This window comes from Delphinus delphis, chromosome 3 (genome assembly GCF_949987515.2).
Source record: "Delphinus delphis chromosome 3, mDelDel1.2, whole genome shotgun sequence".
Lineage (NCBI taxonomy): Eukaryota > Metazoa > Chordata > Mammalia > Artiodactyla > Delphinidae > Delphinus > Delphinus delphis.
In genome coordinates, this window is record NC_082685.1 from 161297736 (window position 1) to 161325428 (window position 27693).

At 37.8% G+C, this 27693-nt stretch overlaps 1 protein-coding gene across 1 annotated transcript in view; it reads left to right on the forward strand.

Annotated features, from left to right (window-relative positions):
- Positions 1-27693, forward strand: part of DNAH5 (dynein axonemal heavy chain 5) — a 288911-nt gene that overhangs the window by 119602 nt on the left and 141616 nt on the right. The window contains exons 20-32 of the mRNA XM_060007206.1: positions 648-887; positions 2267-2457; positions 2572-2659; positions 9031-9164; positions 13441-13642; positions 14210-14445; positions 16594-16812; positions 19143-19205; positions 19509-19747; positions 20486-20726; positions 22847-23046; positions 25484-25637; positions 27456-27619. Of these exons, the coding sequence (XP_059863189.1) occupies positions 648-887; positions 2267-2457; positions 2572-2659; positions 9031-9164; positions 13441-13642; positions 14210-14445; positions 16594-16812; positions 19143-19205; positions 19509-19747; positions 20486-20726; positions 22847-23046; positions 25484-25637; positions 27456-27619 (2371 nt within the window). The remainder of the gene's footprint in view (positions 1-647; positions 888-2266; positions 2458-2571; positions 2660-9030; positions 9165-13440; positions 13643-14209; positions 14446-16593; positions 16813-19142; positions 19206-19508; positions 19748-20485; positions 20727-22846; positions 23047-25483; positions 25638-27455; positions 27620-27693) is intronic.

Genomic DNA, 27693 nt, shown 5'->3' on the forward strand with positions numbered 1-27693 from the left:
ATTTCACACTCTAGAAAGACCCTCCCAATTTTATAAGGACACTTATAAATCTGAAATTATGATTCAGAGCACATTTTAATGATGCCATGTCATTCATTCCCATTACTTTTTGTTCAACTCTACAAGCATGTACTTTGCATTGGCCCTTGTTAGCTCTCTTTGCATTTAGGTCTAAAGGTATGTTTTTTCACTATCAATAGAGTAGGATGGTTTATGGATTGGAATCCCCACTGAGGTACGTCTACACCAGAGCAAAGGGCTTGCAGGACAGAGGAGGACACTGAGAGGCTGAGGATGGTCGCTATTCCCCAAGGGTTTATGGTTATTGGTAGAAGAGAGAACCCAGAGAACGAGCACCCAGGCGCCCAGGCCCTGTCGTTCTTTTGTGGCCACAGCTTCTGCCTCTCCTCCTGTTTCCGCACATCGAGGAGGAGAGGCCTCCTCAGACTGCCTGGTGCCCCGAGTTCGTCTCCCTATCCTTTGATGGCCTCATTTCGTAAGAAGTGTGACCTTTGAGTGTTATTCAACTTGCATGTAATTTATCTTAATTTTCTTCTCTTTAACTGCAGTAGATGGTTTTCTGTCTGTCTGTCTCTTTCTCTCTTTCCCCATTCCCATCTCTTTCAATTTCTCTCATTGTGTAACAGCAAAAAGAGAAGAAGGACATTCCGACACCTTGACATCTTCTCTTAATGCTGGGGTGGGCCTCCTGCCTTTGACGACAGTCGTGAGAAAGAAGAAAGAGACCAAGGTGTTACAGGAAGGAGCCCGCGAGTTGCTCTCTCACTTCAATCACCAGAACCTGGGTGCTCTGCTGAAAGTTACAAGGAACACGCTAGAGGCCATTCGCAAGCGCATTCATTCCTCCCACATGACCAGCTTCCGGGGTAATGATCCCACACCATTTGCCTCCTGGCTGGCCAAGTCTGGTTGCTGGTTGTGTGTGTGTGTGTTCCTGTTAAATTTAAATAATAAAAACCCCCACCATTTCTTGAGTGCCTCCTTGTAAGTTTAAATATTATGAACTTGGATTATCCCAACAATTCTATGAAGTAGACACTATCATTCCACTCATTTAAGACTGAGTCCAGGGAGGTTAAGTAATTTGCTTAACGTTGCTTAGCTCTTGTTAATAACATCATAATCAGCATCACGTTTAATCTTTTTTGTAATAAGGTGAAAACGTGTGAAATGAATTATTTTAATTAGTGAAAGAAAAAATACATACTTTAAAAAGAAGATATCCAGAAAGATAATTTCATTGTTAAATTATTAGATTATTAGCCAATCTTATAAAGAGAGAACTTATTAATGCCATGATCTCCAAAGCAGAAATTGTTTTTACTATTTTCGTGTCACTTTAGTACTTTCCAACTGATGTCTTCATTCTCAGTACAGCCATCTCTCCTCGGCACCATTCAGAAATAGGTGTTGCATTTCCCAGAGGGGCCACAAAAATCCATCAAATTTAGAGACATTCTGAAATTAAATTTTAAATTAAAAAGATATAAAAAATAAAGTAACAGTAATTAATTAAAATTGAAAAAACAATAGGATAACAAACTATTTTAATTTATTTTGCATATTGGCATTTAAGGGAAAGCATCTCTAATATTTAATTAAAAGTGGATGAATAGAAGTGGAAACATTAAAATAATTTTTTGATTGGTGGCATGGCTTATTATGTTTTATTTTACTTCAGAATGGAGGATAGTACTTTCCTTTGACATGGGGATAATATTAGAACTTATCAACTGTTGATATGCTGAATATTGTCACGTCTTCCTCAACTTTATATATTACAGGTATTTCCAACTGTATGTATAAAGTTAACACGCACACACATATACATATTTAGACACCTATACCTATATCCGACTTTAAAAGCCCCTTGGGTATGGTGTAAATGGTAAATTACACTTTATTTCTTCTCTACTCTTTAACCAGGCGGAGTTTACGTAATTAAATCTGACTCCAGGCAGTGGGTTTCCTTTATGGAGAGTGTACCCATAGATTGTAATCAGCAGAAAATGGCTTGGGTTCTATCGAGCTGCTCTGTTACATTGAGCAAAACTAGATCCTCCATTAGTTTTTATTCATTCATTCAACAAATACATACAGTATTGTCCAATGATATACCTATTATGTATTGTTCTAGGTGCTTTAATTTTTCTGGTTAAAAATGAAATAAATTAAAAATTTATTAACTAAGTTAATACATTTTAAATCAAAAAGATTAAATCCTCCCTGTTTTGTGTTAACTCAGACAGTAACAGTACCTCTAAAATGAAGCAGAACGTTCTGCCCATTTTCCGGGCAAGCATCACTCTGGCCATTCCCAACATCACCATGGCCCCAGCCCTAGAAGACATACAGCAGACGCTGAACAAAGCCGTGGAGTGCATCGTCACTGTCACCAAGGGGGTTAGACAGTGGAACAGTGAGCTATGGTCCAAGGTGGGTGTGGGATGAGGAAATCATTTCATATGATTGAAATGAATCATATGATTGGTGGCATGGTTTATTATGTTTCAAGGTCATATGACTGAAATATGTCCTTTTCCACTGTAGAAAAAGATGCACGAAAGAAAAATGGCTGCTTTGCAGAGTAATGAAGACAGCGATTCTGATGTTGAAGTGGGAGAAAATGAACCTCAGGGTAAATGTTCTTTTAGTTCTTTCTAACTAGTCATTCTAAATCAAAATATATTGAGCTAAAAGGTATTTTCCCTCCATACAATTCTCAAATCAGATTAGATCAGAATATTAATCTATGAGCCAATTTCTAGTTTATAAAATATGAAGATCCATGTATTTTAATATCACCATCATGAATAGTGTATTTTTTTTTTTTTTTTTTTTGCGGTACACGGGCCTCTCACTGCCATGGCCTCTCCCACCGTGGAGCACAGGCTCCGGATGCACAGGCCCAGCGGCCACGGCTCACGGGCCCAGCCACTTCGCGGCATGTGGGATCCTCCCGGACCGGGGCACGAACCCGCGTCCCCTACATCGGCAGGCAGACTCTCAACCACTGCGCCACGGGGGAAGCCCCATGAATAGTGTATTTTAAATGGGTATCTCACAAGACATACTAGGGGACAAGTAGGATTTTAGTTTCACAGTTTAAAGAGAAACTTGTCATCATCACAATGAACATTTCCTGGCATTTAAGAGCTATTTTGTATTTTGAGCCATTATATGTCCTGTTTTGCTAACATGCTGTGATTTTTGCTGTAGATCTTATGGTTTTCATTTATATTCTGTAGTATTAGGTAGCATATGACATCCAAGTTGCTAATGATATATGATAAATGTAGTTTAGTCCTACAAACTTCTTTTAAAGCAACCTTGCAAACAGGGCGTGTGTAATTTTCAATTAGTGCTCATATCCCCTGAGAACTAACCACAAGGAAGAAACTAAAACAAGTTCCTCTTTAAAATAGTCTGTTACTGAGGAGGCTAAAGACAGCTCAAAACAACTTTGTCCACAACTTACAATATTATTTATTTAAGCTAAAAATCTATATTACTGTGTTAATTTCAATTTTGATATTGTTTGGAAACATTGCTTAACTTCCTAGAATAGCTTAAAATTCAGAATTTTCTAAACTCGAAATATGTTCAATCATGAATTATATCTTAAATTGAGAGGAAAAATGTTTAATGGAAAATTAGACATATATTCTTGTCATGATAAAAGAGTTAAAAGAAGAAATAAGCCGCACCTTTTAAAAATAACAGCTTTGAGATATAATTTACATAACATAAAATTCACCCTTTTAAAGTGTACAGTTCAGTGGTTTTTAGTATATTCAGAGTTGTACAGCCATCACCACTATCTAATTTTATTTTATTTTATTTAAAAAAATTTTTTTTATTATTATTTTTTTTTACCACTATCTAATTTTAGAACATTTTCATCCCCTCCAAAAGAAAGCCTGTACCTGTTAGCAGTCATTTCTCGTTCCCTTCCCCCAGCCCCTGGCAACCATTAATCTACTTTCTGTCCTTATGGATTTGCCTATTCTGAACGTTTCATATAAATGGAATCATGCTACATGTGGTCTTTTGTAACTAACTTTCAAGTTCTAACTATGTTGTAGCATATATCATTTCTTCATCTCTTTTTAGGTATCATTTCTTTTTATTGCTGGATAAATAGTCCATTGTATGGATACACTACGTTTTCTCCATTCATCAGCTGATGAGCATTTGGGTTGTTTGCACTTTTGGACTGTTAAGAATAGATAATGCTGTGAACATTTGTGTAAAGTTTCTGCGTGGACATATATTTTCATTTCTCTTGGGTATGATAGTCATGCCCCGAATCATATGGTAACTTATGCTTAACATTTTGAGGAAATGCCAAACTGTTGTCCAAAGCAATTAGACCATTTTACCTTCCTACCAGCAGTGTATGAAGGTCTCTCTCTCTCTCTCTTTTTTTTTTTTTCCTTGTATCCTCACCAACAGTTGTTGTTGTCTGCCTTTTGATTATAGCCATTCTAGTGTGTGTGAAGTGGTATCTCCCTGCAGTTTTGATTTGCATTTCCATAAAGACCAATGATATTGAACATCTTTTCATGTCTGTATGTGTAGCTTTTCTTATTTTTTTTTTCCGTTTATATATCTTGTTTGGAGAAATGTCTATTCTTTGCCCAAGTTTTTAATAATTGGACTATTTGTCTTTTTATTGTTGTTTATTTATTCTGAATACAAATCCCTTACCAGATATGTAAATATGTAATTTGAAATATTTTCTTACATTCTGTGGGTTGCTTTTTCACTTTCTTTTTTTTTTTTTTTTTTTTTTTTGCGGTACGCGGGCCTCTCACTGTTGTGGCCTCTCACGTTGCGGAGCACAGGCTCCGGACGCACAGGCTCAGTGGCCATGGCTCATGGGCCCAGCCGCTTTGTGGCATGTGGGATCTTCCTGGACCGGGGCACGAACCCGTGTCCCCTGCATCGTCTGGCGGACTCTCAACCACTGCGCCACCAGCGAAGCCCTGTTTTTTCACTTTCTTAATGGTATCTTTTGAAGTATAAAAGTTTTAATTTTGATTCAGTCCAGCTTAGCTACTTTTTCTTTTGGTGCTTTTGATTGTGTATTTAAGGAACTGTTGCTTAACTTAAGGTCATGAATGTTTACTCCTATGTTTTCTTTAAACATTTTATATTTTTATCTCTTATATTTAGGTCTATGGTGCATTTTGAGTGAAGTAGGGGTCCAAATTCATTCTTTTGCCTGTGGGTATTCAGTTGTCCTAGCACCATTTGTTGCAAAGACTATTTTTTCCCAATTGAATTTTCTTGAGACCCCTGTTGAAAATCAGTTAACTGCAAGTGCAAATGTAAGCATTTATTTCTGTACTCTGGATTTTATTCCATTGATCTTATGTCTATCCTTATTCCAGAACCCCACTGTCTTGATTACTATAGCTTTGAAGTAAATTTTGAAGTCAGGAGTGTGAGTCTTCCAACATTTTTCTTCTTTTTCAAGATTGTTTTTGAATATTCTGGATCTCTTTTATTTCTGTATGAATTTTGAAATCATCAGCCTGTTAATTTCTACAAAAAAGATTTGTGATTTTTGGGATGTGCTGAATCTGTAAGTCAATCTGGAGACTATTGAAATGAAATTTAAAAAAACTGAAATAATACAAAGTATCTCCTCCAACCACAGTGAAATGAAATTAAAAATCAGTGATAGGAGATTTGGGAAATTCACTAATACATGAAAATTAAACAATATACTCCTAAATAACCAATGAGTCAAAGAAGAAATCACAAAGGGAATTAGGAAATAGTTTTAGGATAAATGCAAAGGAAAACACAAAATGCCAAAACTATGAACTGCAGTTAAAACAGTGCTTAGAGGGAAATTTATAGTCTTAAACACTGATACTAAAAAAGAAGAAATATCTCAAATCAATAACCTAGCTTTCTAGGTTTTAAGAAACTTAACTTCAAGGTCACTGATTCTTTCTTCTACAAGCTAAAATCTGTTGAGCCTTGCAAGTGAATATTCATTTCATTTATTGTTTTTTTCAACTTTAGAACTTGTATTTGATTCTCTTCTACATTTCTATATCATTATTGATATTCTCTATTTTTTGAGACATACTTCTCGTACTTTAATTCTTCAGATAGGGTTTTCTGTAGTTCCTTGAACATATTTTAATAGCTGATTTTAAATTTTTCTCTAAGTTTAATTAGGTCCCATTTGTTTATTTTTGCTTTTGTTTCCTTTGCATTGGGAGACAAATAAAAAAATGTTGCTATGATCTATGTTAGAGTGTTTTGCTTATGTTTTCTTCTAGTTTTATGGTTTCCAGTCTTACGTGTAGGTCTTTAATCCATTTTGAGTTTATTTTTGTACATGGTGTGAGAAAGCTTTTGCACAGCAAAGGAAACCATCAACAAAATGAAAAGATAATCTACTGAATGGGAGGAAATATTTGCAAATGATATGACCAATAAGGGGTTAATATCAAAACTATATAAACAGCTCATACAACTCAATATCAAAAAACAAACAACCTGTTTGAAAAATGGACAGAAGACCTGAATAGACATTTCCCCAGAGAAGACATACAGATGGCCAGCAGGCACATGAAAAGATGCTCAACATCACTACTCATCAGAGAAATGCAAATTAAAACCACAGTGAGATATCACCTCACACCCATCAAAATGACCATCATTAAAAAGAACATAAATAACAAATGTTGGCACAGATGTGGAGAAAAGGGAACCCACTTGCACTGTTGGTGGGAATGTAAATTGGTACAGCCACTGTGGAGAACAGTATGGAGGTTCCTCAGAAAAACTAAAACTAGAACTACCATATGATTCAGCATTTCCACTCCTGAGTATATATCTGGAAAAATGAAAACAGTAATTCGAAAAATATACACACCCCAGTGTTTATAGCAGCATGATTTACAGTAGCTAGGAAACAATCCAAGTGCCCATCAACAGACAATTGGATTAAGAGGCTGTGATACATATATACAATGAGCTATTACTCAGCCATAAAAAAGAATGAAATTTTGCCATTTGCAACAAGATGGATAGATCTGGACGGTATTATGTTAGTGAATTAAGTCAGACAGAGAAAGACAAATGCTCTATGTTATCACTTATATGTGGAATCTAAAAAATAAAACAGAGGAAAGGATATAGCAAAACAGAAACAGATTTACAGATATAGAGAACAAACTTTGAGGTGACCAGTGGGGAGAGGGAAGGGGGGAAGGGAAAAGATAGGGGTATGGGATTAAGAGATACAAACTACTATGTATAAAATAAGTAAATAAATAAGCTACAAGGAAATATACAGTACAGGGAGTATAGCCAGTATTTTATAATAACTTTAAATGGAGTACAATCTATAAAAAATTTGAGTCACTATGTTGTACACCTGAATCTAACAGAACCTTGTCAATCAACTGTATGTCAATAAAAATTTCTTTTTGCCTAGTAATTCCAAAAGTGGGCTTTCTCATGTATATTTCTATTGGCTGTTTTTGTTCCTATGGGTGGGCATGACTTTCCTGTATCTTTGCATGTCTCACAATTTTAATTTTTGTTTAAAACTTGATATGTTAAAGAGTATAATGTAGCAAATCTGATTCTTTCTCCCAGGGTCTGTTGTTATTGTTGTTACTACTGTTTTATATTGACTTTCCTGGACCAATTCTGTAAAACTTGTCTTCCCTGAGGACTGCACCGCTATAGTCTGTGCTTGGTTAGTTTAGCAGTTAACTATGATTGCACAGAGATTTCCTTTAATGCTTTGAACAAGTAAGACTTCCATGCTTTGCCTAGGGAGTTTGTGTGTGCACTGGAGCATGCTGAAAGCTCAGAAAGTTTTCAACACTGCTCTAGCCTTTATTTACTATTTGTGCAAGACCTCAATTCATGAGCCAGCATGAAAGATTGGGACATTTTTAGGTCTTTCCTGGGCATGTGCACAGCTCTGTACATACACATGACCTTCTAGAACCCCAGGAATATGTCAGGGCCCTATAAGGCCTTCTGTGGGCATCTCATTCCCCAGATCTTTAACTTTTTTGGCCACCCTTTCCATTGCCCCAACAGATATCATTGCCTCAGACAGCTGTGAAGTTAAATGTCACTGATTTTTTTTTTTTAATTGAAGTATAGTTGACTTACTTCATAAGTAAGTGACTTATGTACTTCAACATAGTGACTTGGTATTTTTAGACATTATGAAACGATCACCACTATGAATCTAGTTACCATCTATCACCATATAAAGTTATTACAGTATTATTGACTATATTCCCTGTATTGTACACTACATCCTGTGACTTATTTATTTTATAACTGGACTTCTTAATCCCCTTTATTGATTTTGCCCATCCTCCTTTCCCCTCCCTCTGGCAAGGACTAGTTTGTTCTCTGTATCTATGAGTCTGCTTCTGTTTTGTTCTCATTGTTTTTTGACAAACACCTTGGGGATAGGGATTTTCTGTCAGTGGGTTCTGAGTCAGGTCAAATAAAGATAACCTCTTTGAATGGGGCTTGCCCCAGGGAGCTTCCAGACAAGTCAAGTAGGGACAATTCTGTGGGACTTCTTGAGGAGCCTTAAGCCCAGGCTGGTCCCTCTGGTGAATGTGGCCTGCTGCTGGCTGTGGTTTTCACAGCCACGGTCATTGCGAAGCTCCTGTTTCTCGAGGCTGCCGCATAGCCAGCAAGGGGCAGTGTACGTAGAACCGATTAACAAAACAGTGACAAAACTCACTGTTTTTACTCAAATTTCAAAATATTTCTCTAATAAACAATTCCTTGAATTGTTGCAAGCTTTGGTTAATGTCCAGAGTCCTGAAAAAATTATTATTGACAAATTTGCCCAGTGTTTTCAATTGCTTTTATAAAGAAGATTTTTTCAGAGGTCCTTACTTTACCATTACAGAAATTCACTCATCTTTTTAAAGCATGTTCTATATACTGTTGATATAAATGTTTCTCTCTCTCTCTCTCTTTTTTTTTTGCTTTTAGATACCTTTGAGATAGCATCTGTGAACTTACCCATTCCTGTGCAAAACAGGAATTATTATAAGAAGGTTTCTGACAACAAAGAGATTCTAAAATTAGTCTCTGTGCTTAGCACAATCATCAGCTCCACCAAAAAGGTATGCCAAGAGGATCTGCAGCCAGGGTCTTTTGCTTTACAGCAAGATTGAAGTTGAACATTTAAGCTTGTCCTTCATGTAGCCTGGGTGTCACACACTGTACCTTCAGTGAGCAGCTTATGGAATCTCGTACGTGCCCAGCAAATGTTTGTTTAACTCAAGATTTTTCATTCTAGGTTGCAAGGTGAAAGACAATTATTATTTCTGTGTTTTATATTGTCTTCTGTTTAATGCCTTTAAACTCTTTATGTATTTATGTAGTACAGATAAGTCTTGTTAAAAAATTCAAGATGTCTCAAACCCCAGGTCAGACTGTTGCTGCAGTTCACCTTCAAAGAGTCAGTGATGCTGGAACTGACTTGAATCATTTGAAATAGAATAAGTTTACATTCAGTTTTTGTGTTTCTGTAGTTGGGCAAATCTTATAAAATAGATGAAAATTTATATATATTGTATATACATGTATGTATATCATGGAAATAAGATAATACTGGGAATTTCGAAAATATTTTCAGCACGTACTGGTACTGGACATGGATGTAAATTCAGGTTAATTTTTTCTTCCAAACTGCTCTTCTCTCACCTTTCCCTTTTCTGTTCAGGCAAATCTGTCTTTGTGGTTAAAAAGACTCAAAATCCTGGTGTCAATTTCTACTTAAAAGAAAATATTCACATTGGCACCAAGACCTGCTGACTCTTTAAAAATGTTTCTCATTGTTGAGGGAACAGTTGTCACTCAGTAAATATATCTTTTCTATTACTCAGTTTTGATAGAATGAGTTTCACTTGTTTGAAAGTGTTTTGAAAAGCTGCCTTTGCTGTAACCATGTGAGGAAATATTAAGTTTAATTTTAATGTATTCCTGAGGGAACTGGAAGCTTTTGCATTTATACATTTTCAATTTTCCTTCTTAATATCTTGAAGGTCTTGTACTTAATTTTGCCCTAGGGACTGCGTTCACATAATTCAATTTAACAAATATTTGTCTAGTGCTTAGTTTATCAAGCTCTGTACTAAACGATAAAGGTAAGTAGAGTATTCTATGATGATAATAAACATTCAAGTGTGCTTTCAAATGTCTCAGTAATCATGGAAAATACAATAAAATAGATCAATAAGCAGCCACTGTTATGAAAATCTAAGGGTAAGACAGAGTAGTTGAAATTAATGTACTGCAGGCAACAAGGTACTTATGTCTGTGTCATTGTTGTTGCATTTGCCTTTATACTATGTGAAGGAAATGTACAGATCTTAGTACAGTCTTCCTTAAGATAATAGAAAGGGTTGACACTTAGCATAACTTGAAGGAGCATAACTTGAAGGACTTTATCCAGATGGATAGGATGGCCAGATTGTTTCTGGAAGACTATATGCACACTTGGTCGTAGTGCTAGACGTGGCTCTCCACAGCCACAGACCCTTCTGAATTTTCTGTGGCTGACCCTTCCTCGACCACAGAAAATCCTCTGACCCCAGCCCCTTTCCTCTTACAATAACTGGTTGGATCAGAATACAAACCTGACCTACATTCAGCACATCCATAGTTTGGCCATCGACTTATAACACTGCCTGGCTTGAAAAGATGAGCTGGACCAAACAATCAAAATAACCATGGCAATTAAAATAACTTAAGTAGATCAGCCCTACATATGTAGTTCAAGTAATTTTTCCTTTAGGCTTTAGGTTACCTCTGCTTTCAAAAGTTCCAGTTTAATAAAGATTGACTCAGATAAAATAAATGAGAGTCTAAAACTTATTTAGTTAGGGTATGTTCTTTTTTTTTTAAATAAATCTATCTATCTACTTATTTATTTATTTATTCAGGCTGCGTTGTGTCTTTGTTGCTGTGCATGGGCTTTCTCTATAGTTGTGGTGAGCGGGGGCTACTCTTTGTTGCGGTGCACGGGCTTCTCATTGCCGTGGCTTCTCTTGTTGCGGAGCATGGGCTCTAGGCTTGTGGGCTTCAGTAGCTATGGCACACAGGCTCAGTACTTGTGGCTTGTGGGCTCTAGAGCACAGGCTCAGTAGTTGTGGCACCCAGGCTCAGTAGTTGTGGCTTGCAGGCTTCAGTAGTTGTGGCTCGCGGGCTCTAGAGCTCAGGCTCAGTAGTTGTGGCACAAGGGCCTAGTTGATCGTGGAATGTGGGTCTTCCCAGACCAGGGCTCAAACCCATGTCCCCTGCATTGGCAGGCGGATTCTTAACCACTGTGCCACCAGGCAAGTCCCAGGTACGTTCTTAATATTATAAACTCTTGGGTGTTGAAAGAGCTCAGGATTCTGGAATTTTACCCATATTCAGGGATCTTTGATAATCTGTAATTCGTTCTCCAAACCATCATACATTTGTGAATATGTCTAGATGCTGTTGCAGTGCATTCTGGGTGTGCATGTCAACATCTCAGCCCGTGCCAGGGCATCAGGGGTAGCTGGGACAAGCAGGGGCAGGCTTAGCTTTCTGCATTTGAGTGGGTGTGAAGTGTCAACGCTCATTAATCCTGAGGTTTCAAGAGGCATCTTTAGCTGCACATGGGGAACTAGAGTAAAGCTACTGCTTGGCTTGGTTCAGGTTGGTGAAATTTACTTAAAATAATCAGACCATTTAGAATGCCGTTGGTAATGCTCTATTCTTTCAAATAATGCCACTTTTCGCTCTATCTCAGTTGAAATTTTTTTTTTCTCATGCAGATGTAACTCTGAAATTATAATGTAAGCCAATAGAAAAAGTTGACTACCAAGAGGTATAAACATTAGAAATGAGGAGACAAATTTTAATTATTTGGAGATGATATGATTATCTATCAAGTAAATCCAAAAGCGCTAATCTAAAAAATACATATGGCCCAAGAAGAGTTAAATTAGTAGTCAGTTGAAAGGTAACTATAGGCATTTCTGCTGTAATGCAATAAACATGTTCCTGAAAAGCCAGTTTTGCAAAGTTGCACATCTAATAGGGCTTATGAGAAAAAAGAGGTTGAGATAGACACACACAACCTAGGAACTTCTGTAACCAGAGTAATACCACAAACAATAACAATCATAGTAAAATATTAACCTGTTTAACAACGCTGTAGTCAGTATAGAACTTTACATACTATCGAAAGGTGAAAGAAACTTGGTAGAAGTTGTAACAAGGTGTAAGAAACAGTTGAAAATACTGAGTTATGGAGACAAATATAAAATATACAAAGATCAGGTCTAACTGTGCAAAGAGCATTCTCAAAACAAAGTGGAGAACAAATTAACCCAAAAGAAAGAAGAGACAAAAAGCATTGTGCCCCTCTTTGGTTTGCTGCTTTAGTGGGTACAAAATGAAGTGTTAGGAAAAACAGCATTTGATAATGTGACCTTCCTGTTATATTGACATCATTTCTTATTTGCCAGTTGTGAGAGAGCCAATTCATCTTACAGAAGCACACTTTGTAACAAAGCAGACCATTTGTTAAAAAAACAGTTTTTAAAAAAACTTATATGCCATCCATACAGTTATAAGGAAAGTGGAAAAAAGATCCTTTTTACAATAACAACATCATTGAAAAATACCTAGGAGCGTACATAATGAGAAGTTTGTAGGGTCTTTTTGAAGAGTTCTCTAAAACTTAACAAGGAATTAAAGAAAAAGAGGTGAGAAGATTTAGAAACACATGGGAAGATTTAATGTTGTATGGATGTCAGTCCTTATCTAATATATTTATACATTTTGTGTGATTCCATGCAATCTTTCAATGGGGCTTGATGCTGGATATATTCTATTTGTCCCTCTAGATCTAATCTCCACGCTCTGACCTTAGGGAACAAGTCAATGGGTTTCCATTGAGACTTCCAGTAGATTTCACCAATGAGAGTCTTGGAGGAGTTTGTGCAATGGGAAAAAGTGACCTCAGGGTATTTTTTTTCCCCATAGCATCACCCTCTCTGTGGCATGATTTGAGCTGTGTTTTTTGACCTAAGGTCCAGCTTCAATCAGTAGGGCCTGGTTCACAAGAGATTTTATGGACTCTGTCTTTCTCTCTCTCTCTCTCTCTTTTTTTCCTGAGAAACTGTTCGCGTCTCTTTTTGGCTAGGATGGTACCAGTTACATTGTTACTAGTCCCAGGTTACTATTTACAGTATTGTATCCAGTTCCAGTCCTGTGGCATTTTCAACTAGTCACACGGTTCACTAATTAAACATTTTAATAAATCCATGGGAACCACCAGCAACTGGCAAATGTTCATTTATATCATGATACCGTTTCTGATTCTTCCTTCTCTACACAAATACGTTATTTGTATTCTAGGAAGTTATTGCATCCACCGACTGCTTCAAACGCTACAGTCACATTTGGCAAAAGGAGAAAGAAGAAACCATTGTGACATTTATTATGAAAAACCCCTCGCTTTCTGAATTTGAATCCCAGATTCTCTATTTCCAAAAACTAGAGCAAGAAATTAACACTGAGCCTGAGTATATCTGTGCGGGTACCATTGCTCTGTACACAGGTTGGTTCATTTTCTTTCAGACAGTCATGAAAATTCAACGTATTACTCTGTCTCTTTACCTAGATTAGTATTCCAGAGAGTTCTAGCTATCTTATTGACTTTCCTTTTATTGGCCTCAAGCTTTAAGACCAACTTATAGACTTGTTTTTAATTCCCTTCTGCGTAATTATTTATTCTGGACTATTTTGAACACTCTGCTGCTAAACCTTGAAAATAAATGCTAATTCAGATAAGGGATGAGTCTGTCATATTTGGAATTAAAATGTACCCTTTCTTTAATAAATAACAATAACAAAGATTTGAGGCTTATCTCCGACAGTTTCGATAGGTACTGTTTTGTTTTGTTTTTTCCCCATTTTAGAATGTGTTTTGAATTGTTACAAATAGGCTTTATGACATGAATGGATATATAATGATTGGGAAAAACTAATTATTTTCCAGTTTGATTTTTCATGTGTTAGAGGGCTATCAGCTGCAAAGTATTTACTGTTGGTAAACCGTTACACTGGGTCTCCTTATACTGGTTCTAGTTTTTCAAACTGAACGGTGGACATGTGGGTTTTACAGCTGACTTGAAGTTCACCTTGACCGCTGAGACGAGGGCCTGGATGGTTGTCACTGGCCGTCACTGTAACAAAAAATACAGAAGTGAGATGGAAAACATTTTTACAGTTGTTGAAGAATTCAGTAAGAAACTGAATCGCCCAATTAAAGACCTAGATGATGTTCGAATTGCTATGGTGGCACTGAAGGAAATTAGGGAGCAGCAAATCTCCATTGACTTTCAAGTGGGACCTATTGAGGTAAACTGATAATCACTTGTTCTATAGAAATACCTCCATATGTTGGGCTCTATTAGATGAACTATTGACCAGATCTGGACTGGAATTACAAATGGACGCTAAACCCAAGAACAACGATTTCAGTAATGATACCTAACCTATAGGGTGCCTCGTATGGGCAGTTCTAGTACTTTACACAGCATTTAAGGTGTTGAAGAGCAGAGCCTGAGATGAGGATTTCTGTATAAGTGATTTACTGATGAGTGCTCATGGGAGAAGTAGAGTGAACGAAACAGAAAAGGATGAGGTTGGGGGTGGGAGGAAGATAAGCCAGGGTGTGATCTTAGCTGTAGACTAACTTCGGCCTGATCCCCCAGGGAGTGTTCTGGAACATGAATTGTACCACACAGTTGGCCCCATTTTGAGGCAAGGGGGACTGTCTTTATTCCCCCAAATCAGTTGGTCATTGACCACTATTTCCTCATGAGGAGGCTCCTATCAGCTGAGGACCATTTTCAAGGGAAGAAGGCAGCTTGATTCCTATAGTCAACACACCCAACAATCTGGGTTGCAAATACCAGCTGGTAAACAGGACCTGGATGGGGCACTGACAGTGTCCATTCATGGGTTTACTCTGTATTAACTTGTTTAATCCTTCCTACAACACTCCACTTACAAACAAGGAAACTGAGGGTCAAAGAAATCATGCAGTTTGATTAATGTTGCACATTACTTTTGTTTTTATTATCATACTCTCTTTTCTAGATGCAAACGCTTTATCAGCAATGGGTTACTATATTCTTTTAAACGAGACTAGTATAACTGTAGCATTAGAACAATTACAGTTATAAAAACATTATCTTTTCATCACACCATAACTTAAGTGTCTGGACTTAAACTCTGATGGTCAGGATCATACTCTTGTCTCATATTTTCTGCACGTCTCTTTGAATTTTGAAAAATTTCAAATTACCATGAAAATGGCAGAGATGACTGAAGGTTTGCACCTCTAATGTGTTGGGTCAGGGAAATCACGTGGTCCATTGTGTTCTTCTTTGGAATTGAAACATCAAGGCAAAGAGCCCCTACTTGGACCAGTGTAGTTTGGAGAAGGGGTTTGAAGAGGAGGTCCAGCAATTGCCAAGCCTTTCCCCCTGATGTGAGAGTTAAGACAAACTGTTGTCAAGTATTCAAGCTCAACATGCAATCTTCAGTACTGATAGAACTTATTTGAAAGACCTGATTTAGTGTTCAGTTCCCATATTCCCATTGTATCTTACTTTCCCCATCTCCCCACCCTATTCACACACACTATGGCCTTGTGAGCACTAAGTTCCAGAATTGTACTTACTCATCCATCAAAGGGAGCATTGGAAAGCTGCAGGTCTCTGTGTTGCTTTGATTGGTACTGGGGTGTAGACTGGAGGCATGCCTTCAAGGAGAAAGAGGGAAGAGGAAGAGAGGCACTGGGCTATGCTTGCCCAAATCAACAATCTTTTCCCCAAATCAACAATCAGGTGTTCATTCTATGTCTTTGGGGAAGAGTAATGGTGGCAGAAGAGGCCAGGGATATTTAGGAAAAATCCTTTCTCATGAAAACCAAACTTTGCCTTATTTTAATCTTCTAGACAAGAGAATAGTCCAGGATTTTGTGTCCTGAGGGCAATAACTTGGCTTAGGCTCTGATTCAAGAATGCCCTCTTATGTCTTACTGTTGGAACCTTTTACCAACAAAGTGAAATAGGATAGAGTTAAAACTCTGATTCATTTTGTTATTCTAAAATTAGCAGTTAAATTGTTTTATGTTTTTCATTTACTTGATTTAATTTTGTAGTCTTCAAATACAATTTAGGGGCCTAAGTAAAAATACCTTTTATTTGTATAATGATTTATAGTTTTCAAAATGCATTTAAATTGATATATTTTTTGATATTCACGAAAATCCTATGAAGCAGCCAGGGTATCTTCCTGTTTTACAGATGAGGAAACTGAAGTTAAGTGGCTCAGTTGCTCACTTAAGTTTTTCCAAGTTTGCAAGTAGAGTAACTAGAACTCTCTGGGCAGTTTCCCTGTCATGTGGATCTTTTCCATTCTAATGCTTTAAAAAATGACTGTGCATACATTTATGCACCTGACTGGCAGAAATTAAATTTTTCTTCTTTTGTGTAGGAATCCTATGCCCTGCTTAACAAATATGGGCTTCTGATAGCAAAGGAAGAGATGGACAAAGTGGATACTCTGCGTTACACTTGGGAGAAGCTTCTGGCACGTGCCAGTGAAGTGCAGAATGAATTAGTCTCACTGCAGCCCAGTTTCAGGAAAGAGCTTATTAGTACCGTGGAGGTCTTCCTCCAAGACTGTCACCAGTTCTACCTGGACTACGATTTGGTACAACTCTAGCTTTCTCTGTGTATTTTGGGAGAAGAGTGACTACAGCATGCAAAATGTAGTTGTTTAAAGATAATATTGGGTGGGCCAAAAAGTGCCTTCGGTTTTTTAGGTAAAAATAAAGACACATTTTTCATTTTCACCAAGAACTTTATTGAACAACGTATTCATCCTTTTGTTCCACTACCTTCTGCCATTTTTCAGGCAACTTCATAATTCCATCTTCCCAAAACTTTTTATCTTTTTGAACAAAGAAATGTTCCAGGTGCCTTTTACAGTCTTCCAGGGAATTGAAATTTTTTTCCATTAAGAGAATTTTGTAAAGAGTGAAATAAATGGAAATCCGAAGGTTCAATGTCTGGTGAATAAGGTGGATGAATCAGAACTTCCCAGCCAAGCTGTAACAGGTTTTGCCTGGTCATCAAAGAAACATGTGATCTTGAGTTATCCTGATGGAAGATTATGCGTTTTCTGTTGACTAATTCTGGACACTTTTCGTTGAGTGCCGCTTTCAGTTGGTCTAATTGGGAGCAGTACTTGTTGGAATTAATCGTCTGGTTTTCTGGAAGGAGCTTATAATAGAGGACTCCCTTCCAATCCCACCATATACACAACATCACCTTCTTTGGATGAAGACTGGCCTTAGGTAGGGTTGGCGATGGTTCATTTCGCTTGTCCCATGATCTCTTCCGTTCCACATTGTTGTACAGTATCCACTTTTCATCGCCTGTCACAATTTGTTTTAAAAACAGAATGTTTTCATTACGTTTCAGTAGAGAATCGCACGTGGAAATATGGTCAAGAAGGTTTTTTTCACTTAACTTACGTGGAACCCAAATGTCAAAGCGATGAACATAACCAAGCTGGTGCGAATGATTTTCAGCGCTTGATTTGGATATTTTTAGTGTGTCGGCTATCTCCCGCATGGTATAATGTTGATTTTTCTCAATTATTGTTTTGATTTGATCACTATCAACTTCAACTGGTCTACCAGACCGTGGAGCATTGTCCAGGGAGAAATCTCCAGCACGAAACTTCGCAAACCACTTTTGACATGCTCGATCAGTCACAGCACCTTCTCCATATACTGCATAAATCTTTTTGTGCATTTCAGTTGCGTTTTTACCTTTCTTGAAATAATAAAGCATAATATGCTGAAAATGTTACTTTTTTTCCTCCATCTTCAATATTAAAATGGCTACACAAAAATTCACCAATTTTGATGTCTGTTTTTAAATGATATGACAGCTGTCACAATACAATCTAACAAAACTGTTTTGAATGCAGTTAAAGACAACGAGAGCCGTCTTACGAAAAAACCAAATGAACCTTTTGGCCCACACAATATGTCAGATTTAATGAAATTCCCTAGGAATGGAAATTTTATTTTCACAAGAGCAAAGATATTTCCCTTTCACAATCCTTTCTGCTTAGAATTCATCCAGAATAATTTCAACAGTAAATGGAAATTTAAAAGTGCTCTTTATTTATACCATTGGTTTCGTACTGAAGTTATTTTGGTAGCTTTTCTAGATTTGTGTAGATAAATATTATTCGCTTATAGTTGTCATGATCATCCTTCACACAGTATTCATTAGTTCTGCAAATACTGTAGAACTGCCCTTGGTGCTGAAGACGCAAAAGTGGACAAGACAGATTGAGTCCATATTTTAATCATACATACATAAGTTTTCATGCAAAATCTTCTGCTGGGAATATGTTGCTTAAGGAGACCCATTTCCAGCCATTTCCCTGCTACAGAAGGGAAATGTGTAGAGTATAGGGTAAAACTTGTACTTACTAACTGGTAACACGCCAAACCACAAAGTAAATGAAATTAGGAGATTGGATTCATGAACCAACTTCATGGATGAAGAAGCACAGAAATCCAGTTATTTAAGGTGGTCTAATATAGGAAAACCTGATTGGAATGTTAACATTACAGGTCACTTTACAAATAGATATTAGAGTGGTGAACTCTGTGTGTCATGTGGCATTAGTGTTCTAGTTCAAACCAGACACCGTTTGTGCTTCTTACAGAATAGTTATTTACCCTTCATGTCACCTGATAAATTAATAGCACATAGTTTTAATTTTCAAAATTTCTTGACATATGAAAGCTGTGACCTCAATTTGGCTTTTTTTTGGCCTTGAAAATATTTCCAAATGAGTTACTTTCCTGAGTCCTTTTTTACAAATAAAAAGTAAGTTTCCTATCCTGTATGTGACATGCATGTAAACAAAATTTGATATTCAAATACATAGTGCTCATGAAATTTGTATGCATTTGCTTCATTTTACTTTATGTTTATTTTAACTTTTTGTGTCAGAATGGTCCAATGGCTAGCGGCTTGAAACCCCAGGAAGCCAGTGATAGACTTATCATATTTCAGGTGATCTTTTTAGTTTCTTTGACTTTCTATATAACCAAAACCTCAATGTCTTTTAAACACATACTTTTTTTCTGCTTAATATAGAGAAGCCCATTGTGGAATATAGTATGTACTTACCTTTTAAAAACTGTGATTTGGTATGGTTAACGTTGGTTTCTATGTCATTAATTGTACTCATTTAGTTCTCATTTACATGTGCTCAGAGATCATACATGTTTGCTTATTGGCCAATCTTTTTTTTTATTTGCATGTTTATTCACATGTAAATCATTTTTGATGAGTTTTCACTTGTATTTTTATTAGAATCAATTTGATAATATCTATCGGAAATATATCACCTATACTGGAGGAGAGGAGCTTTTTGGTCTGCCAGTCACACAGTATCCTCAGCTTCTCGAAATCAAGAAGCAACTAAGTCTTCTACAGAAAATATATGCTCTGTACAACAGTGTCATAGAAACTGTAAATAGCTATCATGATCTTCTGTGGTCAGAAGTAAATATTGAAAAAATCAACTGCGAACTTTCAGAGTTCCAGAACAGGTGAGAAATTAATGTTTATCATGCCCAGAGCTATTGAACCTCAAATACTTTCTTCTTTGATAGGCTGTCAGGGTTCTTTTTTCACCCAGATGTTTCGAAAGCACATCATGCTTCATTGCTGTTGTCCACTGACATCACCCTTGTCAAATGCGATTTATTAATTACCCCTATGTGTGCCTGGTGAGACAAGCACATCCTTTAAACCTGGATGAATCTTGCCAAGGGCTTTCCTGCATCTTAGAGAGAGCTGATCTCTATTTATATTGCACTTACCAACATTTGAAGTTTATGTTAGATGATTTATTTGGAATAAAAGCAAGAGCCCTGTGATATTTCTACATCCTTGAAGTGTTGAACCCCCCCCCCAAAATGGAGGATCATTTGTTGTACTTTTCAGTTGACAGCCTGAGACACTCTGCTGCGCTTTGTACTTGGTAGGGTCTCAAAACATGTTTGGAGAATTGAATTGAATTGGGAAGCACCTCTATTCTTTAAAATAATGCCTTTTACCTAATTTTTATGAGGAAATTGAAAAAAGTCATTCCTGGTTGGGAGGAGCAAATTTCTGCAATGTAAAAGTGGGTTATATTAACAGCTATCCACTGAGTCATGAGATTTACCAATGTGATGGGTATTTGAGGTGACTGTTTTTTGATGGAAATGCTAGCAGACAGTCTTGGATTGGAGACATTCCAGGCTTACATTCGAATGAACTTTCACGTTGGCTTTTCTTCGCAGGTGTCGGAAGCTGCCCCGGGCCTTGAAGGACTGGCAGGCTTTTTTGGATCTGAAGAAGACCATTGATGATTTCAGCGAGTGTTGTCCCCTGCTGGAGCGCATGGCCAGTAAGGCCATGATGGAAAGGCACTGGGAAAGGATAACTGCTCTCACTGGGCACAGTCTAGATGTGGGGAATGAAACTTTTAAGTTAAGACATATCATGGAGGCACCTCTTCTGAAATACAAAGAGGAAATAGAGGTACAATGATTGAGTGTATGATGTGGTGGGAGATTGGAAGGTCCCAGGGGATTTGAGAGTCTTCCTACATCATGGTCTGTTGGTGCAGTACATCATGCTAGAACAATCAAAGCTCTTTTCCTGGTACTCAGCTATTATTTCTTCAACAAACGTTTATATAACAGGTTCTGTGTTAAGTGCTGGGGACATACGTTCCTGTGTTTACAGATCATTAAATAATTTGTATAATTAAATAATTGTACAAATGAAGGTGTAGTTACAAACTGCAGTAAATACCATTGAAATGGAAGTATGCTGCTCTATGAGGGCCTCTAATAATGGGGTTGACCTCTCTGGGGGTGGGGCGAGGGCAATGAAGATCAGGAAGACTGGGTGCTGGGTGAACGGGGTGTGCTTGTGTGGTGAGGGGGTAAGGAGCTTGGAAAGTGCAGAGAAGACAGTGTCAGGCAGGTGGAACAGCATATGTGAAGGGTCTGAGGTGTGTTTAGGGGACCAGATGGCCGAGATGTGGAGGTGGGCCAGAGAGGAGACAGCTAAGGTTGGGGAGATGGAGCGGGTCTAGAATGTGTTATTGATTTCAGTCTTTGAAGCAGTCGGTAGCCAACTGGGAGATGTATTTTGATTGGGGGATGACGTGGTTAAATTTGCATTTTGTAAAGATCACTCCGGTAGCTGTGAGGAGAAAGAATTGGAAAACGGAAAGGGGGAATGCTGGGAAACCAATTGGGAGGTTACTTGAATATCCCCGGCAACAGATAATGATGTGTCAGATGAGGAGGCAGGTAGTGAAGCTGAAGAGGGGAGACAAGATTGAAGAGATCGTTAGGAGGATAGAATTTGACGGAGTGAACATGTTAGGGAAATGGGAGGGGCTGAGGATGAACCCTAGAGTTCTTGCTGAGAGATCTAAGTGGATGATGGTGCTTGTGACTGAGATGGGGAATGTTGGAAGGTGATCAGGTGGAATGACAAAGTGCAAAGACTATGAGCTTGATTTTGGGCATGAGTTTGATATTTCACAGATTGTGTTTTGGGTTCCCTTGATGTATCCAAACAGAGAAGCCCAGTAAGCAGTGGGTGTGGGTCTTTCCTGGAGATACAAAAGGTTGCTGACTGCACAGGTGTGGATATGCTCATCCAGAGAGGGACAAGAAGAGGGCAAGGACAGGTTTGACCAATGGTCCAGGAGAAGATAAGGCTGCAGAGAAGACAGGGAGAGTGATCAGAGAGCTGGGAAGAAGTCAGGTTTCTGTTCATTCCCTCCTCTCGTACTGCATTGATTTGACTTTAGAGTTAAATCAGAGACACATTAAATTTTGAGTCTTTGATGAAAGTGGCAAAATTTAAAAGGTTATTGCATATCTTTTTTATCCTACTTTTTATTGAGATATAATTGACATTTAACATTGTGTAAGTTTAAGGTGTTCAACATAGTGATTTGATACATTTATATTGCAATATAATCTCCATTGTAGTGTTAGCTAACACCTCAGTTATCATTTCTTCTAGTGGTGGGAACAATTGAGATCTAGTCTTTTAGAAAATTTAATGTTTAGGATACAGTTTTGTTGTCTATAATCACTGTACTGTGGATTGGATCTCTAGGACATATTTATCTATTAGCTGTAAATAGATATAACATCTCTCTCATTCCCCCACCCCCAGCCCCTGTTAACTACCATTCCACTTTCTGTTTTTTCAAGTTTTTTTTTTTTGTTGTTGTTGGTTTTTTTTTTTTAAGATTCCACATATAAGGGCTATCATATAATATTTGTCTTTGTCTGACTTATCTCACTTAACCCAATATCCTCAGGGTCCCACCATGCTGTCACAAATGGCAGGATTTTCTTTTTTATCGTGGCTGAAAATCTTCCACTGCTGTATATCTTTTCTGTCTTCTTTCCGGAATAGTTTGGTGATAAATTTTACAGATTAGGATAAATCTATATTATATCTACACACACACACCATTTATTATATTGCAGTTTAGATCTGGAAATGTAAGTATTTATAGATACATATAAAGGAAAGGGTATAGACAGGACCTCTGTTGAACCAAGACTATTTGAGAAGGATGTGTGACTTTCATGTGATAAAATGAGAGCTTGCACTTTTAATAGGACATCTGTATCAGTGCGGTGAAAGAGAGGGACGTTGAACAAAAGCTGAAGCAGGTGATTAATGAATGGGACAACAAAACATTCACATTTGGCAACTTTAAAACCCGTGGAGAGCTCCTCTTGAGAGGAGACAGTACATCGGAAATCATCTCCAACATGGAGGACAGCTTGATGTTACTGGGCTCCCTACTGGGCAACAGGTAGGAAAACCGTCCTTCTTTCCCCTGAGGTTTGAGAACCATAAAAACAAACACTTCAAGGGAAATTAATTAAACAAATGCAACAATACCCCTCGTACAATCTAGTCAACATTAAAAGTACTTGTTTTAATTTTAGCCTTTGGCACGGCATGGATAAAACTGTTTTGATTTCATTATCCTCTATTTGGGGGATGTGTCTGAGACCATCAGTTGGACAAAATCATGCACCATGTGATTAGCCACTTGGATCTTGTGGAACATTTCAGCTTTGCTGCTGACAGGCCTCACTGCACAGCTGACAGCTCGACAGGCTCTAGATTCCAGAAGGAAAATTATTCTGAATTTTAGAATAATTACTTCGGAAACCTTTTTGTCAACACCTATGGACTAGAAACTCTTAGTTGTGTACACACTTTAATGAGATGACAGATTAAGATAGAGAATGAAGTTAATTCATAAAGAGAAGTAAAGCAGCTCAGACCGATACCATACTAACATTTCTGTTTGATGGTAGCAGCAGAGCTGTCATGCTTTGGACGTGCGAGCCAGAGATGCATAAACTTAGATTTCTTTGGTTCAATGCTTCCTCTGGTGCTTTTTGAAATAATTTTTTTGTTCACCAGGATTTCCTCAAATATATGGTAATTGTGTAAGTGTTTGAAATGAGTAATATAGAATATAAAATTAGGTCTTAGAGATTCAGACTATTGGTAATATTGAGTCTGAACTACTTAGAATTTGGTGAGTTTTAATGAATTTGGTTACTGGTCACACCCAACCAGAATTAAGGACAGATGGAAGATAACATACCCTATGGAGGTAGAAGAAGTACACATATACATTAACTAAACATCATCTGTGTTAGGAATGGGTAAACTTTTCTTACCAATGGCATTGAACCCACAGACAGAGTTGTATGAGGAACGCATATTCAACAGAAGTTTACAGAATACCTACCACGTGCCATGTGGTCTTCTAGGTGCTGTGGTTAGAAGGGTGAATAAAACAAAGATTTCTGTTGCTATGGACCTATATTCTTGTGAAAAGCATAAACAAGCAAAAAACCCCAGAAAGATGTGTAGAATATTAAAGCAATCTGCTTAACACTTAAGACTATGAAAATTAAAATTTTATTCACTAATATGACTAATATTTGAGATGACTTCAAGCCCGTATTATGTTGGACTGGAGAGATCAAGAAAGGGTGAAGAAGGAGAAGAGGAAAAACAACAAAAGGCAGGACAATCGTTTAGGAGTAGGGTTGTCTACAAATAACAGAAGCACCACATACAACATTGCTTGAACAAGACTGAAGTGTATGTCTTTCTCAAGTAAAAAAAGTCCCAAGGTTGATGGCTCTTGGGAGCCCTTCTCCTCCTTCTACCCGTTACATCCAATGCTGCTGCTCTCTTCCCATCCGGAAGAGTGGTTTTCAGACTTGGCTACACACTAGACACACCTAAGGAACTTTAAAAAATCCCAAAGCCTGGGCCACATCCCAGACTGATCGAATCAAAGTTCCTAGGGGTGGGATCCAGGCAGGTATTGGTAGGGTTTTTTGTTGTTGTTGTTTGTTTTAAGGTATTGGTAGTTTTTAATATTTATCGGATGATTAGAATGTGCAGCTAGAGTTGAGAAATATTGATGTGGAGCTTAATCCCGGGACTGCACATTGCTGCAAAGGAGGCTGCGAACTTCAGTATTTTAACTGGGCAGCTATGAGTCTAGGTAGAAATGGGGTTCTGTATCTAAAGAAGAAGGAGGAAAAGATATTGGGGGACCACTGTCTGTTTCTGTCTCACGAGGAAAAAGGGAAGATAGATTAACTATGAGAGAGGAAGAAAAGTGGCTCTCAGGCTTTATGTGTGTACACGCAGAAAGCCTCATGCATACATGTACACACAGACATGAGTGGGGTGGACAGGAGTGGATGGGAAGTTGGAAGGTGGCTCAGAAGAGGGCAGGCTAAAGAGAGAGTCCAGATAGTATCATATTTGAAAACGGAATTTGTTGTTCTGTCCCTGCCAACGGCTCTGTAATGACTCCACATTACATGAAAAACAAGAGACTTCACGGAATAGGCACAGAAGCTCAGTGGAGAGAATGTTATTCCCTTGGCGACAGCAACAATGACCAGAATGATACTGTTCCAGCAGCTGGGCGGAGTCAAGTCTAATGCTTGATCTGCTTCTTAGATGATACATCTCCCACTTCTCTATGCCCTGGGTCAAAAGGGAAAAAGTCAGTTTAACAATGCCCAGTATATGGTGATGAATGCATCACTTGGTAGCGTCATTTTAAAAGCCAGCAACGTAATCAAAGTTGTAAAGAAACAGGTGAAAATCAGGATTTTTTAAAAAACCTCTTTAGTTTGAAAACAACAACAATAAAAACAAAACACTAAAAAAACAAATTCTGAATGTATTTCTCGTTTTAGGTACAATATGCCATTCAAAGGCCAGATTCAAAAGTGGGTGCAATACCTTTCCAACTCAGCAGACATCATTGAGAATTGGATGATGGTGCAAAACTTGTGGATTTACTTAGAAGCCGTCTTTGTAGGAGGAGACATTGCCAAGCAGCTTCCCAAGGTCTTAGAAATTTCTTTATGATTTCATTCGGCTTTTAAACTTAGAGAACTAGCTAATAACTCAGAATGCCCTTAAAAATGCAATAAATTTCAACCTCTACTGAGCCACCCCTTCTCCAGTCTTTTGGTTGTTGCTGTCAAGCTGTTCTTCAAAGAGAGAGAGGGTAATTGTGGAAAAGAGGGGTGTGAAAATGAGAGGAAGAATGCAAAATGGTGAGGTTTTATAGGAAATGGAGGGTTAAAAAACGAAGACTGAATGCCTGCATAATTGATATACTTCTTCAGATAATTTGAAGGTGGAACTTGGAACAGTGTAGAATTACAGAGTGGTTATCTTGACAGTGGTAGGATAATTTGTTCTCTACTACTGACAGTTTAAAATAACCCACACCCTACAATATACCCAATTATATCAGTACTGTAAAATGGAGTGGAAATCGGCAAGGAAAAACTCAAGGATTCTTACCCAATTACGTTAAATTGTTTGCTAAATTATAACGTGTTAACAATACATTTCAGTTTTAGAAGCATGATTATGTTGAGTGTTCTTTTCACTTAGGTTTCCTTAGCTTTCTCTTTGGTTAGTTTTCAGTTTAATTATAGAGGGCAGACCCATTAGCTGATTTATTTTTTGGCTACCAGTGAAATGTATCCATACATTATAATTTTAGGTATTTATTTTTCTTTTATATTTGGGCGTGTTTTTCCTCTTGATGGGTGAAGAGTCTCAAATTGGACTTAATGGAAACTTTCACATACAATATTGAAGGAGTTAGGTGGAGTTTCTTGCTCTCATACTTGATAGTATGTGCTCATTGGTAAAATATAGAAAGTTTTAAGGAAGAAAATCACAATTATTCCTACTCTCTCAAATTAATCTGCACATTTTCCATTTTTCCTCAAAAATCTATTTAAAAAATTTCAGAATATTAGGGTCACACTATAATTAATTTTGTATCTTATTTTTATTTTTTTTTTTGCGGTACGCGGGCCTCTCACTGTTGTGGCCTCTCCCGTTGCGGAGCACAGGCTCCGGACGCACAGGCTCAGCGGCCATGGCTCACGGGCCCAGCCGCTCCGCGGCATGTGGGATCTTCCCAGACCGGGGCACGAACCCGCGTCCCCTGCATCGGCAGGTGGACTCTCAACCACTGCGCCACCAGGGAAGCCCTGTATCTTATTTTTAAATGTTTGTTTTCTAAATACACAAATAATGCTCAGTGTAGAAAACTTGAAAAACATAAGATTCACTTAATTTGGAGGTAATTGAAAACAGTTGGGAGGGTGCTTTTCTCCCAAATTATCTTGTGTTGTATTATTATTATTATTTTTAATATTTATTGGACTGTAGTTGATTTACAATGTTATGTTAGTTTCAGGTGTACAGCAAAGTCAATCAATTATATGTATACATATATCCACTCTGTTTTTAGATTCTTTTCCCATATAGGCCATTACAGGGTACTGAGTAGAATTCCCTGTGCTCTACAGTAGGTTCTTATTAGTTATGTATTATACGTAGTAGGGTGTATATGTCAATCCCAGTCTCCCAATTTGTATTATTATTTTTATACCTGCTTCCTGCTTTTAGTTAACATAATGTAGGTCCCAGGGTTGAGCTAAAGAGTCTTATTTAAGAAAGGGGGTGCTCTGGTGCAAAAGACCCAAGGAAAATTGAAATAGAACATGTGTGATATTTCATGTATGCACAGGGTATCCAGAACGGTTACAAGTCTGACCTCAGCGGGAGGTATGTGAGACACTCTGTCCTTGGGATCACAGACGTGTCCAAGTGTGCTTTGTTACCTTGTGCTCATAGGAGGCCAAGCGCTTTTCCAACATAGATAAATCCTGGGTGAAGATCATGAGTCGGGCACATGAGATGCCCAGTGTGGTTCAGTGTTGTGTTGGAGATGAGACCATGGGGCAGCTGTTGCCACACTTGCTGGACCAGTTGGAAATCTGCCAGAAATCCCTTACTGGGTAAGTTCACTCCAAGCATCCTAGAGATGAAAGGGACCAGAGACACGAGACAGGATTAGCCAAATGGGTGTTCT